This window comes from Bufo bufo, chromosome 6 (genome assembly GCF_905171765.1).
Source record: "Bufo bufo chromosome 6, aBufBuf1.1, whole genome shotgun sequence".
Lineage (NCBI taxonomy): Eukaryota > Metazoa > Chordata > Amphibia > Anura > Bufonidae > Bufo > Bufo bufo.
The window spans coordinates 48200925-48214044 of record NC_053394.1 but is presented as its reverse complement, the minus strand read 5'-3'; the positions used below and the strand labels follow the sequence as shown (position 1 = coordinate 48214044).

Sequence of the window (13120 nt, the reverse complement as noted above, 5' to 3'; positions counted from 1 at the left end):
GATTTGTTTGCTGCGATCGCAACACACAAAATTCCAGCAGCGTAGGAGGCCCCATTAAAATAAGATAGTCAGCCGGTTCCATGCATGGTTCTTATGCATAGGGAAGACTCAAAGGGGTTGTGCAGTGCTAGTAAATTGATGAGGATAGGTCATCAATATCAGATCAGCGGGGGTACGACTCCCAGCAACACTGTTTATCAGCTGTTTGAAGAAGCGGAGCGATCTCTGCGTCCTCTTCAATGTTTAACTGTACACCTAACGTAAAGGGGTATTCTGGTTATATCAAGTTTTGGATAGTGAAAGTGAATGGGACGAGCAGTTGAACTTACTGTACACTGCACCGCTGCCAATAGGTAGAAGCCATGCAGTTAAACACTGAAGAGGAGGCAACATTAGCACGACAGCTGACCGGCCAGGGTGCCGAGACCCCCGCCAATCTGATATCGATGACCTAACCTAAGGATAAGACATCATTATATCTGCACTGCACAAGCACTTTAAGTAGTACCTGTCAGGGCACACAAGAAAATGGATTAGTTACTTAATGTTAGGGATTTCAATAAATGAATATATTATGACAAGGATGTAAATATGCAAGGATAGGTAAATCTTAAAGGGGTTGTTTCACTTCAGTAAATGGCATTTATCATGTAGACAAATTTAATACAAGGCACTTACTAATGTATTGTGGTTCTCCATATTGCTTCCTTTGCTGGTTTGATTCATTTTCCATCGCATTACACACTGCTTTGTATCCAGGGGTTATTATGACCACCCTGCAATCCAGTAGTGGTGGTCGTGCTTGCACACTACAACAAAAAGCGCAGGCTTATGCACACTCCAGTGATCCTAGCCACCAGAGAGGCTTTTTCCTGTAGTGTGCAAGCACGACCACTGCTGCTGGATTACAGGGTGGTCGTAAGAACTGGATACGAGCAGTGTATAATGTGAAGGAAACATGAATCCAGCCTGCAAAGGAGGCAATATGGACAATCACAATACATTAGTAAGTGCCGTGTGTTAACTTTCTCTACATGATAAATGCCATTTGCTGAAGTGAGGCAACCCCTTTAAGGATCGGTCAGGTTAAATAAGACAACAAAACAGGGCATTTTTAGTAAAAGACGACAAACCTCTTGTTCCCTTTGAAATATAACGACTCTTCCGCCTTTGTCTCCTGTTGCTAACAAGTCCCCAGAAAAGTTGAATTCAACAGTAGAAATAATGTCAGCTGTAAGAGGAGAGACAGTAAGGCGTTATACAACAGAACTGCGCAGTTCATCAGTAGCATCTGTTAGGACCACGCTTACACTTGCTTCAAGGCTTTCGTTTCTGGCTGATCAGTTTAAGGCCGCTTGCACATAGTCAGCGTTTGCTCAGCGATTGTGAGCCAAAACCAGGTGCGGGTCAATAACACTGAACAGGTGCAAATCTGTGTTATTTTTTATAATTATTTATTTCATTATCTTCTCACTTTCAAAGGGGCGAGTATCGTATTTTATCACATGTATAGGGGGAGACCCAAATTTTTATTTAACTCGGGCAACCCCTTTAATGCCACTGGCTTTAGCAAACAAGAGCGAGGGAAAATTGATGAGTAGGTTAAGGGCTCATGCACACGAACATATTTTCTCTTTCAGTGTCCGTTACGGGTTCTTTTTGGAGGACCGTATGCAGAACCAGTCATTTCAATGGGTCCACAAAAAAATGCATCCAAAGAGAAAATGTTTTTACGGTAAAGTACAAAAATCTATTTTACACGTGAATGGTATTGGGGGACACAGCACTGGGGGACACAGCACTATGGGACGTCCCAAGGCAGTACCCGAAGGTGGGAAGAAAACACCCATGCGAAAACCTAATGCACCGCCCACTTTCAGAACTTTGCGACCCAAACTGGCATCAGCAGAGTCCAAGGAATGGATGTGGTAAAACCTGGAGAAGGTGTGAACTGAGGCCCAAGTGGCGGCCTTGCAGACCTGGGAGGTAGAGGCCAGATGCCGGACCGCCCTGGATGCCCCGACTGCCCTAGTGGAGTAAGCGGTCAACCGGGGATCACGACTAGGGTTGTTGCGATACCAAAATTTTTATTCGGTTTCGATACCATAAAAAGTATTGCGGTACTCAATACCACGCAAAAAAAAAAAAAAAAAAAAAAAAAAAGCAGCGTGCATTCAACATTTTATGGAACATCCAGGCCCATAATCAAACAGTCCTATTCTATTTTTAGGGGGATAAGGTGGCTTAAAAACAAAAAAAAAAAAGGGCGAATCACGCGGTTTTTCTTTTACGGCGTTCACCGCATAGGAGATTTATTACTTAATATTTTGGTGTGTTTTTTATTTAATAACCATTTCCCCCCTTAGGGGCTACAAACTGGAATCTTTTGATCCCTTGTCCTATTCACCCTGATAGCTGCCCTGTGCATAGTACACACAGCAGGAGGGAGATTACCATGGCAGCCAGGGCTTTAGTAGCGTCCTGGCTGCCATGGTAACCGATCGGAGCCCCAGGATTACACTGCTAGGGCTCCGATCAGAACTGCCACTGCCACTAATGAGAGGAGGTGAGGGGACTCTGACCACTGCTGTCAATGATTGTAATACTGGGGAAGGGGAAGGCACACTGCGCCACCAATGTTTTTAATACTGGGGGGGCAATGTGTTTCTACAGACGACTGTATTTGTATTAAATGTTAATTTGTTAATTATCATTGGTGACGCAGTGCGCCCTCCCCTCCTCTTCGTTCCCATTGGTGGCAGCGGCCCAGGGGGAGGGAGAGACTGCTTCCTTCTCCCCGTGCTGCTGAGGGAACATGGCCCCGCTGAGAGCAGCGCGACACATGTTCTCTTATACTAGGCTGTTCAGTAGCACAGCTGAGTATTGATAAAAGGCAAAAGTATCCTTGACAGCCGACCGAGTCCAACGGGAGATGGTGGCTTTGGAGGCTTGTAAACCCTTACGTGAGCCCTCAGGGACGACAGAGTCAGAAAGACTCCATTAACTGGACATACAGCCGGAGCACCCGAACCACACCCAGACGGTGGAGAGACCGCTCTCTGGGAGGAGAGGGGTTGGGACAGAATGAAGGCAGTACAATCTCCTCATTAATGTGGAATGAGGAAACCACCTTGGGAAGGAGGAGGGAACTGGGCGCAGGACAACATTGTCCTGGTGAAACACAAAAAAGGGAGACCGGCAAGAGACCGCCGCCAGCTCAGAGACTCTGTGAATGGAGGTAATCAGGACCAGAAAAGCAACCTTAAAAGACACGTAGGAAAGCAGCTAGACCTGCAAAAAATAAAATAAAAAAAAACACTGAGCAGGTCATGGCTGTCTCCTACAGGCACTAGACTAAAACTGGTTAGTTTAGTGTCTGTGCAGAGGGTATAGCCCATCTGGGTGGAGCCAACACTTTTCCTTTCTAGTGTCAGCCTCCTAGTGGCATCTGGGCATATACCCATGGTGCCATGTCCCCCAATGCCATTCACAAGAAAAAAAGAACACAAGTTACTGACAAGGATAGGACTGTTCTATTAGGGGCCAGCTGTTCCGTTTCGCAAAATACAGAACGCACACGGATGTTATCCATATTTTTTGCGTATCTGTATTTTGCGGATCGCAAAATAAATACGGTCATGTGCATGAGCCCTAAGTGATGGCATTTTATATTAAATAGGTCCAACTGAAATCAATAGGGACACTAACAGAAGTCTGTGTGTGCATTTACATGGCACACAGTTTTCCATCCGGATGCGATACGTGTAGCGAACAAACAGCATCTGGACTGAATCCTGACACATTCATTTAGGTCTGTGCACATGAACGTGGTGCATCACTGATCAAAAAAGCTTGTTCTATATTGCGCATGCTTCACACAGTCCTGGTTCCATAGAAGTAAATGAAGCTCGTGTGAAAAACACAAGACATCCGGATGCAATGCGTTTTTCATCAATGATTGCTGGAAGATGTAGATTATTAGTTTTTCTTCACACTCGTGAAAAACGCATGCAATCTGGACGAAAAAAAAAAAAAAAAAACTGAACGGGACTGCCGACAAAACTGATTAAACTTGTGTGTTCAGAGAAAAAACTGATGGTTTTGCAGATCCTGACACTATCCGTATCCAAACCTGACACCAAAAGTCTATCTGCCAGTTAAAACCAGATCGCAGCACATCTCATTTTTATCTAATCTGCTTGTATTTTCTGATTGTAGATTTTTTTATTTTACTTACTGAACATGATTATGGGGACGGCCATCTTGCCTAACCTGTACTTACAATTTACACAGCATTAAAACAATTGCTTTATGGCAGCCCCATGGTCCATAGACACAATGGTCAGGAGGGACCTCATTGACTTCTATGGGAGAGTTTTTCTGGGCATGATCTGTGACCTGTGCAGAGGTCATTGTACAAGGAAGAATAGATTAGATTTGACAATCACCTATTGTGAATGGTGGATCCCGTCTTATCTATACACAGGGGTGGTATCATTACAGGCAGGATTAGAATAATCTATAACTTCCATAAAGTTATCTGTACAGACCAAGAAGTGGTGGCAATTATTAGGCTTAAAGGGATTCTGTCACCTCTTTTTACCCTATAGAGATGCGGACATGCACGGCTAGATCGCCACTAGCATGTCCGCAATATACCTGTCCCATAGCTCTGTGTGGTTTTATGGAGAGTAAAAAATGATTTTATATATATGTAAATTAGCCTGGTAAGGAGCCCAAGGGACTGTACTAACTGTTCTGGAGCCCAGCCACGCCCCCCTGTGAAGGAGCCTAGCCACGCCCCCCTGTGAAGGAGCCCAGCCACGCCCCCCTGTGAAGGAGCCCAGCCACTCCCCCCTGTGAAGGAGCCCAGCCACGCCCCCCCTGTGAAGGAGCCCAGCCACGCCCCCCTGTGAAGGAGCCCACGAATCTCCTCCTTGCTCACAAAGTCAGATCGCCGTAATCTCGCGATGCGCAAGCTTGCGCATGCGCAGTGCCTGCATAGTGTTCCTTCCCTTTGCTGGCATTAGCCTCAGGGAAGGAACTGCACATGCGCAAGCTCACGCATCGCGAGATTATGGCGATCTGACTTCGTGAGCAAGGAGGAGATTCGTGGATACAGGCGGTGCTGGGCTCCTTCACAGGGGGGCGTGGCTGGGCTCCAGAACGGTTAGTGCAGCCCTTGGGGACAGGTATATTGCGGACATGCTAGCGGCGATCTAGTCGTGCATGTCCGCATCTCTATAGGGTAAAAGGAGGTGACAGAATCCCTTTAAACAAAATCCATAAAATCCTGCAGTTTTCACAATGGCCACTTCTTGGTCTGTAGAGATCACTTTACTGCAGTTATCTGCTTATCGGTCATTCTAATCCTGCCTGTAATATCACCTCTGTGTATAGACGAGACAGGATCCACCATTCACAATAGATGATATCACAGCTTATCTACTCCCTCCTGACCTCTGCACAGGTCACAGAGCATGCCCAGAAAAACCTCCCATAGAAGTCAGTGAGGCCCCCTACAGTTCATGCTGCAATTTTTTTATGCTTTGTAAATGCTGTTAAAACCAGCTTAGGCAAGATGGCCGTCCCACAATCATGTTCGGAAAATAGAATAAAAATAAATAAATAAATAAAAAAAATCTGCGCTATGTCGCCATCAGGTTTTAACTGGCAGATAACATTTTTGGCGAAACATTTCCTTTCAAGTTCTTAATAAAATTATCCTCATTTTACTCCAATGCACTTTAGATTAAAGGGGTTGTCCTGGTTCAAAGCTGAACCCGGACATATCCCCTTCACCCAGGCAGCCCCTCGGAGATGAGTATCAGAGCATTACATGCTTTTTTGTTTACAAGCTTAGTCTACTTTCACACTGGCGTTTTGGCTTTCCGTTTGTGAGATCCGTTCAGGGCATAGTCTTCTTTCTGGACCTGCAAAAGGACCTTTGATGACGTAATCGCGCTCACCACGTGATGACGTCAAAGGTCCTTTTGCAGGTCCTGAAAGAAGAAAGACGACGATGCCGGCATCGCGATCAAGTTGATGAGGAGAGTTATGGTTTTATTATTTTTAACCCTCAATTAACATTATACTATGCATTCTGTATTAAACAATGCTATTATTTTCCCTTATAACCATGTTATAATGGAAAATAATAAAATCTACAGAAACCCTAACCCAGACTTCAGTGAATAAGTCCGGGTTCGGGTCTGGGTACCACATTCAGTTTTTTCTCACTCGCGAGAAAAACGCATTGCACTCACGCGGAAAAAACTGAACATCGGAACGCAATCGCAGACAAAACTGACTGCAATTGCGTACCTACTCGTGTGGGTTTCCCGCAATGCACCCTGAACGCATCCGGCCCTCACCAGCAACGCCCGTGTGAAGGGGGCCTTACATTGCTAGGCAGATGCTTCTGCCTAGCAGTGCTCCTGGTGACATCACCGGTACTAACAGGCAGGCTTTAGCGCTGCCCTAACCTGTAAAACAGCCTAGGGCAGCACTAAAGCCCGCCCATTACTTCCGGTCACACTGCTAGGCAGAAGCCTCCGCCTAAGGCCTCTTGCACAGGAACGCCCCATGGCCATGCTGCGGCATGCAAAATGAGGACCGCATTGCACGAGCACAGTCCGTTGGGCAGCCGCAGCGTATCGTGGACCCATTCACTTTAATGGGTCTGCGATCCGGCCATTCCGCAAAAGATAGAACATGTCCTATCTTTTTGCGGAACAGGAGTACGGGACGAAACCCCACAGAAGCACTCCGTAGTGCTTCCATTCCGCATCTCCGGATTTGCGGACCTATTGAAGTGAATGGGTCCGCATCAGTGATGCGGAATGCCCACGGAACGGCATGCAGACGTTTGTGTGCAAGAGGCCCAACAGCGACCGGTACGTCACCGGATCTGCAGAAAAAGCCCTTTTTGGAGCATGAAATGCGCCGATGCTCATCTCAAAAGGGGCTACCTGGGTGAAGAAGGGGAAAGGTCTGTTCAGCTCTGAACAAGGACAACCCCTTTAATACTGGGGTATGAAACGCCATTCTTGATAAACTTCACCTTTTGATACTTAACCAGAACGCCGCCGCCCAGAGGACTGAGAAATAACAGCGGCACAGCTTTAAAACTTGTTTTTGCAGGCTAGTGAAATGGATGATTTTAGGAGGGGCACGATTATATTAAGGCTACTTTCACACTGGCGATTTGGTTTCAGTTTGAGATGTTTTAAGGGCTCTCACAAGCGGTCCAAAACGGATCAGTTTTGCCCCCGATCAGTCTCCATTCCGCTCTGGAGGCAGCTTGCAGCGTTTTGGTGTCCGCCTGACGATGCAGAGGCAAACGGATCCGTCCTGGCACACAATGTAAGTCAATGGGGATGGATCCGTTTTCACTGACACGATCTGGCACAATAGAAAACTGATCCGTCCTCCATTGACTTTCAATGGTGTTCAAGACGGACCCGTCTTGGCTATTTTACAGATAATACAAACGGATCCGTTCTGAACAGATGCAGGCGGTTGTATTATCTGAACGGAAGCGTTTTTGCAGATCCATGATGGATACGCACCAAACGCGAGTTTGAAAGTAGCCCAAGTCACCTTGGAGCAGGGATCAGCAACATGCGGCACCCTAAAACTACAACTCCCAGAATGCTCTATTCACTCCTAGAAGAGTTAGACGAACAGCCGAGCATGTCTGCATGCTGGGAGTTGTAGTTTCACAGCAGCTGGAGTGCCAATAGTTGCTGATCCCTGCCTTGGAGTTTACACCGAAAATTTAGCGACAGTATCTCAATTTTAGGCTAATTTCCAATGGATGATGTTCCCGTCCAGGTGCTGTCCCAAGTTTAGCATGAACAGCAGCACCCTGACTAAACGATGACCCATCCAAATGAATGGGCAACTTCTCTTGGCCAATTTCTGTATAGACCATCAGTCCATGTCGAGAATAAGTGCAGCATGTTCTCTAGTCGTCCGTTTATCCTGCAAGACTCATTCATTCAAAGGAATTAGACTCCATCCATGTGCACCATGTCCACCATCTGGAAAATGGACGAGTTTGTGACTGGCTGTCTGATAGGGGCCTTACACAGCAAGGAATTATCCTATAAACCAAAGCTGGACCAAAAAGGAACCTCACATGGTCGGTCTGAAAATTTCAGCGCAAGCAGTAGTCCTACAAAGCCAAAATGAAGGATTATATACAGCACTGCAAGCCATACGTAAGACCGCGCCATGTTCTAAAGGGGACAACCCATTCCTCCACTGCATGGTCCATGGTGGTCGAGGCTGCAGGTCATGGTCCACTCCAGATCCATCCACAATGTCATGCTAAAAGCGTATGATCAGGAGAACAATTATGAAACATGTACCAACAACACAAAGAAACACACCCCAAATGGTGCCGGATAATAACACTCCAGAAATGCTGACCCAGCCAAGTAGTAGAAGTAGAGAGGCGTATGTAATTATATAGATTTAAGGGCTATGGAATGAAAGGCTGGTTTCACCTGAAAGCAGAAGTCACACAATTGTGGGATTAGAGACCTGGATATTTTCATCATATCAAAGAACTCAAAGGGAGATCTTAGAAGGATGCGTTTGTGCAGATCCATGACGGATCCGCACCAAACGCGAGTGTGAAAGTAGCCCAAGATAAAACAATACACAACAAACAAGAATACAAAGTTAAAAACCAAATAGTTAAAATCTGAATATCTTACAGCCGAGATTCCAAGCCGGAGGTGTTAACCCATTGCTGCGTGGGATATACCAAATTGCTAAGTATATATTGCACTAAGGCTGGGTTCAGACCTGAGCGTCTTTGATATGCGCGTTTAACGCGCGTTTTTGACGAGCGTTTTTTGCAATAGTAAACGCGCGTTTGACGCGCGTTTGTGTGATTGACTGCAATGTCCTATGGCCACAAACGCGCGTCAAAACGCCCCAAAGAAGCTCAAGTACTTGTTTGAGCGTAGGGCGTTTTACAGCGCGTTTTTCAGCGCGTTTTTCAGCGCTGTAAAACGCTCAAGTGAGAACCAGGGCCATAGGGAAGCATTGGTTTTCATGTGTTGAGCGTTTTACAGCGCGTTTGAACGCGCTGTAAAACGCTCAAGTGTGAACCCAGCCTAAATATTGAGAGTTCAGCCGTAATAGACAACGGTGATTTACCCCTTCAGCTTTATCCCAATTGTTATATATTCAGTCAATATATACTGGATCTCGAAAATCTTCAGTTATGCAATCATAAGTGGTATGTACTATGTATAATTACTGATGATCCACTTCCCAAGGCCGCCTCTTGTATGATATATATTGTTTTATGTTCGGTATTTCTCCAGATATATTGTAACACACTCCTCAGGCGTCTAGTACAGTGTTAGTCATTCCCAGCCAGACGTCTTCAAGTAATGTAGTTACTTATCCGGATAAATGCACAGACTTATTGTCACAAATGTATTCAGATCATCAGATCTCACACGTTATGTCCGTATCAGAATATACATCACCTCTAGCACCTCTCATAGCAGTCCATGCAGAGATTCAAATGTCCCTGTTGTGTCTCTCCAACAATAAGCGCACGGGTTCAGATATTATGGTTCTTAGGCCTCCTGCACACGACCGTATGGCTTTTTCAGTGTTTTGCGGTCCGTTTTTCACAGATCCGTTGTTCCGTTTTTTCGCTCCATTTTTCCGTATGGCATATACAGTAATTACATAATTAAAATTGGGCTACGCATAATATTTTCAATAGATGGTTCCACAAAAAACGGAACGGAAACGACATTTCCGTATGTGTTCCTTTTTTTGCGGACCCATTGACTTGAATGGAGCCATGGAACGTGATTTGCGGGCAATAATAGGACATGTTCTATCTTTAAACGGAACGGAAACGGAATGCATACGGAGTACATTCCGTTTGGTTCCGAATACGGACCGTATACGGAACGCAAAAAACGGCCAGTAAACAGGGGGGAAAAACGGTCGTGTGCAGGAGGCCTTACTCAGTTTGCAGACGAGGGATCGGGGTATAGTGCCTGCCGTGGCGTCCCATGTGGTCTCGGGCACAGAGCGTTCTTACCTCCGAATATCCCCTCCTATCTGTGAGTCCGTATGTATTGTATTTCTCGTGCACTGGAGAAGGACGCAGTCGGCGTGCCGCGTGTTTAATAGCTGCGGGTCAGCCGGCCTCTCTACTTTAGGCCTCTTTCACACAACCAATTTTTTCCCTTCCGTTTACGGGTCATTTTTTCTGTTCCGTATATGGAACCATTCATTTCAATGGTTCCACCAAAAAAACTGAGTGTGTTCCGTATTTCCATTTTTCCGTTCCGTTTAAAGATACATAGAACATGTTTTATTATTGCCTGCAAATCACGTTCCGTGGCTCCATTCAAGTCAATGGGGCCGCAAAAAAAGGCACACATATGGAAATGCATCCGTATCCGTTCTGTTTTTGTGGAACCATCTATTAAAAATTTTATGCCCAGTCCAATTTTTTTCTAAGTAAAAACTGTATATGCCATACAGAACGGAACCGAAACAAAAAAAAAGGATCCGGAAAAAAAATGGCCCGCAAAACACTGAAAAAGCCATATGGTCGTATGAAAGAGGCCTTAGACTAGAGTGATCCTGGAGCGCTCCATATACATCAGTGAATACCCCCTATGCACTGATGTACTCTCTTCAATAACAAACTATATGGAGCGCTCCGGGATCACTCTAGTCTAAAGTAGAGAGGCCAGCTGATCCGCAGCCATTCACAACGTGGCACGCCGACTGCGTCCTTCTCCAGCGCACGAGAAATACAATACATACGGACTCACCGATAGGAGGGGATATTCGGAGGCAAGAACGCTCTGTGCCCGAGACCACGTGGGACTCAATGGCAGGCACTAGACCCAGATCCCTCGTCTGCAAACTGAGTAAGAACCATAATATCTGAACCCGTGCGCTTATTGTTGGAGAGACACAACAGGGACATTTGAATCTCTGCATGGACTGCTATGAGAGGTGCTAGAGGTGATGTATATTCTGATACGGACATAACGTGTGAGATCTGATGATCTGAATACATTTGTGACAATAAGTCTGTGCATTTATCCGGATAAGTAACTACATTACTTGAAGACGTCTGGCTGGGAATGACTAACACTGTACTAGACGCCTGAGGAGTGTGTTACAATATATCTGGAGAAATACTGAACATAAAACAATATATATACAGTGGGGGAAATAATTATTTGACCCCTCACTGATTTTGTAAGTTTGTCCAATGACAAAGAAATGAAAAGTCTCAGAACAGTATCATTTCAATGGTAGGTTTATTGTAACAGTGGCAGATAGCACATCAAAAGGAAAATCGAAAAAATAACTTTAAATAAAAGATAGCAACTGATTTGCATTTCATTGAGTGAAATAAGTATTTGAACCCTCTAACAAAAAAAGACTTAATACTTGGTGGAAAAAACCCTTGTTTGCAAGCACAGAGGTCAAAACGTTTCTGGTAATTGATGACCAAGTTTGCGCACATTTTAGGAGGAATGTTGGTCCACTCCTCTTTGCAGATCATCTCTAAATCCCTAAGGTTTCGAGGGCTGTCTCTGTGCAACTCTGAGCTTGAGCTCCCTCCATAGGTTTTCGATTGGATTAAGGTCCGGAGACTGACTAGGCCACTCCATGACCTTAATGTGCTTCTTCTTGAGCCACTCCTTTGTTGCCTTTGCTGTATGTTTTGGTCATTGTCGTGCTGGAACACCCATCCACGACCCATTTTCAGTTTCCTGGCAGAGGGAAGGAGGTTGTCGCTCAGGATTTCACGATACATGGCTCCGTCCATTTTCCCGTTTATGCGAATAAGTTGTCCTGTGCCCTTAGCAGAAAAACACCCCCAAAGCAAAATGTTTCCACCCCCATGCTTGACGGTGGGGACGGTGTTTTGGGGGTCATAGGCAGCATTTTTCTTCCTCCAAACACAGCGAGTTTGGAGGTTAATGCCAAAGAGCTCTATTTTGGTCTCATCAGACCACAGCACCTTCTCCCAGTCACTCTCTGAATCATTCAGGTGTTCATTGGCAAACTTCAGACGGGCCTGCACATGTGCCTTCCTGAGCAGGGGGACCTTGCGAGCCCTGCAGGATTTTAATCCATTGCGGTGTAATGTGTTTCCAATGGTTTCTTGGTGACTGTGGTCCCTGCTAATTTGAGGTCATTAACTAACTCCTCCCGTGTAGTTCTAGGATGCTTTTTCACCTTTCTCAGAACCATTGACACCCCACGAGGTGAGATCTTGCGTGGAGCCCCAGAGCGAGGTCGATTGATGGTCATTTTGTGCTCCTTCCATTTTCGAACAATCGCACCAACAGTTGTCACCTTCTCTCCCAGCTTCTTGCTAATGGTTTTGTAGCCCATTCCAGCCTTGTGCAGGTCTACAATTTTGTCTCTGACATCCTTGGACAGCTCTTTGGTCTTTCCCATGTTGGAGAGTTTGGAGTCTGCTTGATTGATTGATTCTGTGGACAGGTGTCTTTTATACAGGTGACTAGTTAAGACAGGTGTCCTTATGAGGGTGACTAATTGAGTAGAAGTGTCTAACCACTCTGTGGGAGCCAGAACTCTTAATGGTTGGTAGGGGTTCAAATACTTATTTCACTCAATGAAATGCAAATCAGTTGCTATCTTTTATTTAAAGTTATTTTTTCGATTTTCCTTTTGATGTGCTATCCATTGAAATGATACTGTTCTGAGACTTTTCATTTCTTTGTCATTGGACAAACTTACAAAATCAGTGAGGGGTCAAATAATTATTTCCCCCACTGTATATATCATACAAGAGGCGGCCTTGGGAAGTGGATCATCAGTAATTCTATATACCGTAGTACATGCCACTTATGATTGCATAACTGAAGATCCAATATATATTGACTGAATATATAACAATTGGGATAAAGCTGAAGGGGTAAATCACCGTTGTCTATTACGGCTGAACTCTCAATATTTAGTGCAATATATACTTAGCAATTTGGTATATCCCACGCAGCAATGGGTTAACACCTCCGGCTTGGAATCTCCGCTGTAAGATATTCAGATTTTAACTATTTGGTTTTTAACTTTGTAT

The 13120-nt window shown here is 45.1% G+C and overlaps 1 protein-coding gene across 1 annotated transcript in view; it reads right to left on the bottom strand.

Moving 5' to 3' along the window:
* Nucleotides 1–13120, bottom strand: part of PPP2R2D (protein phosphatase 2 regulatory subunit Bdelta) — a 53662-nt gene that overhangs the window by 26503 nt on the left and 14039 nt on the right. Inside the window, exon 3 of the mRNA XM_040435102.1 lies at nt 1134–1231. Coding sequence (XP_040291036.1) covers nt 1134–1231 — 98 coding nt within the window. The remainder of the gene's footprint in view (nt 1–1133; nt 1232–13120) is intronic.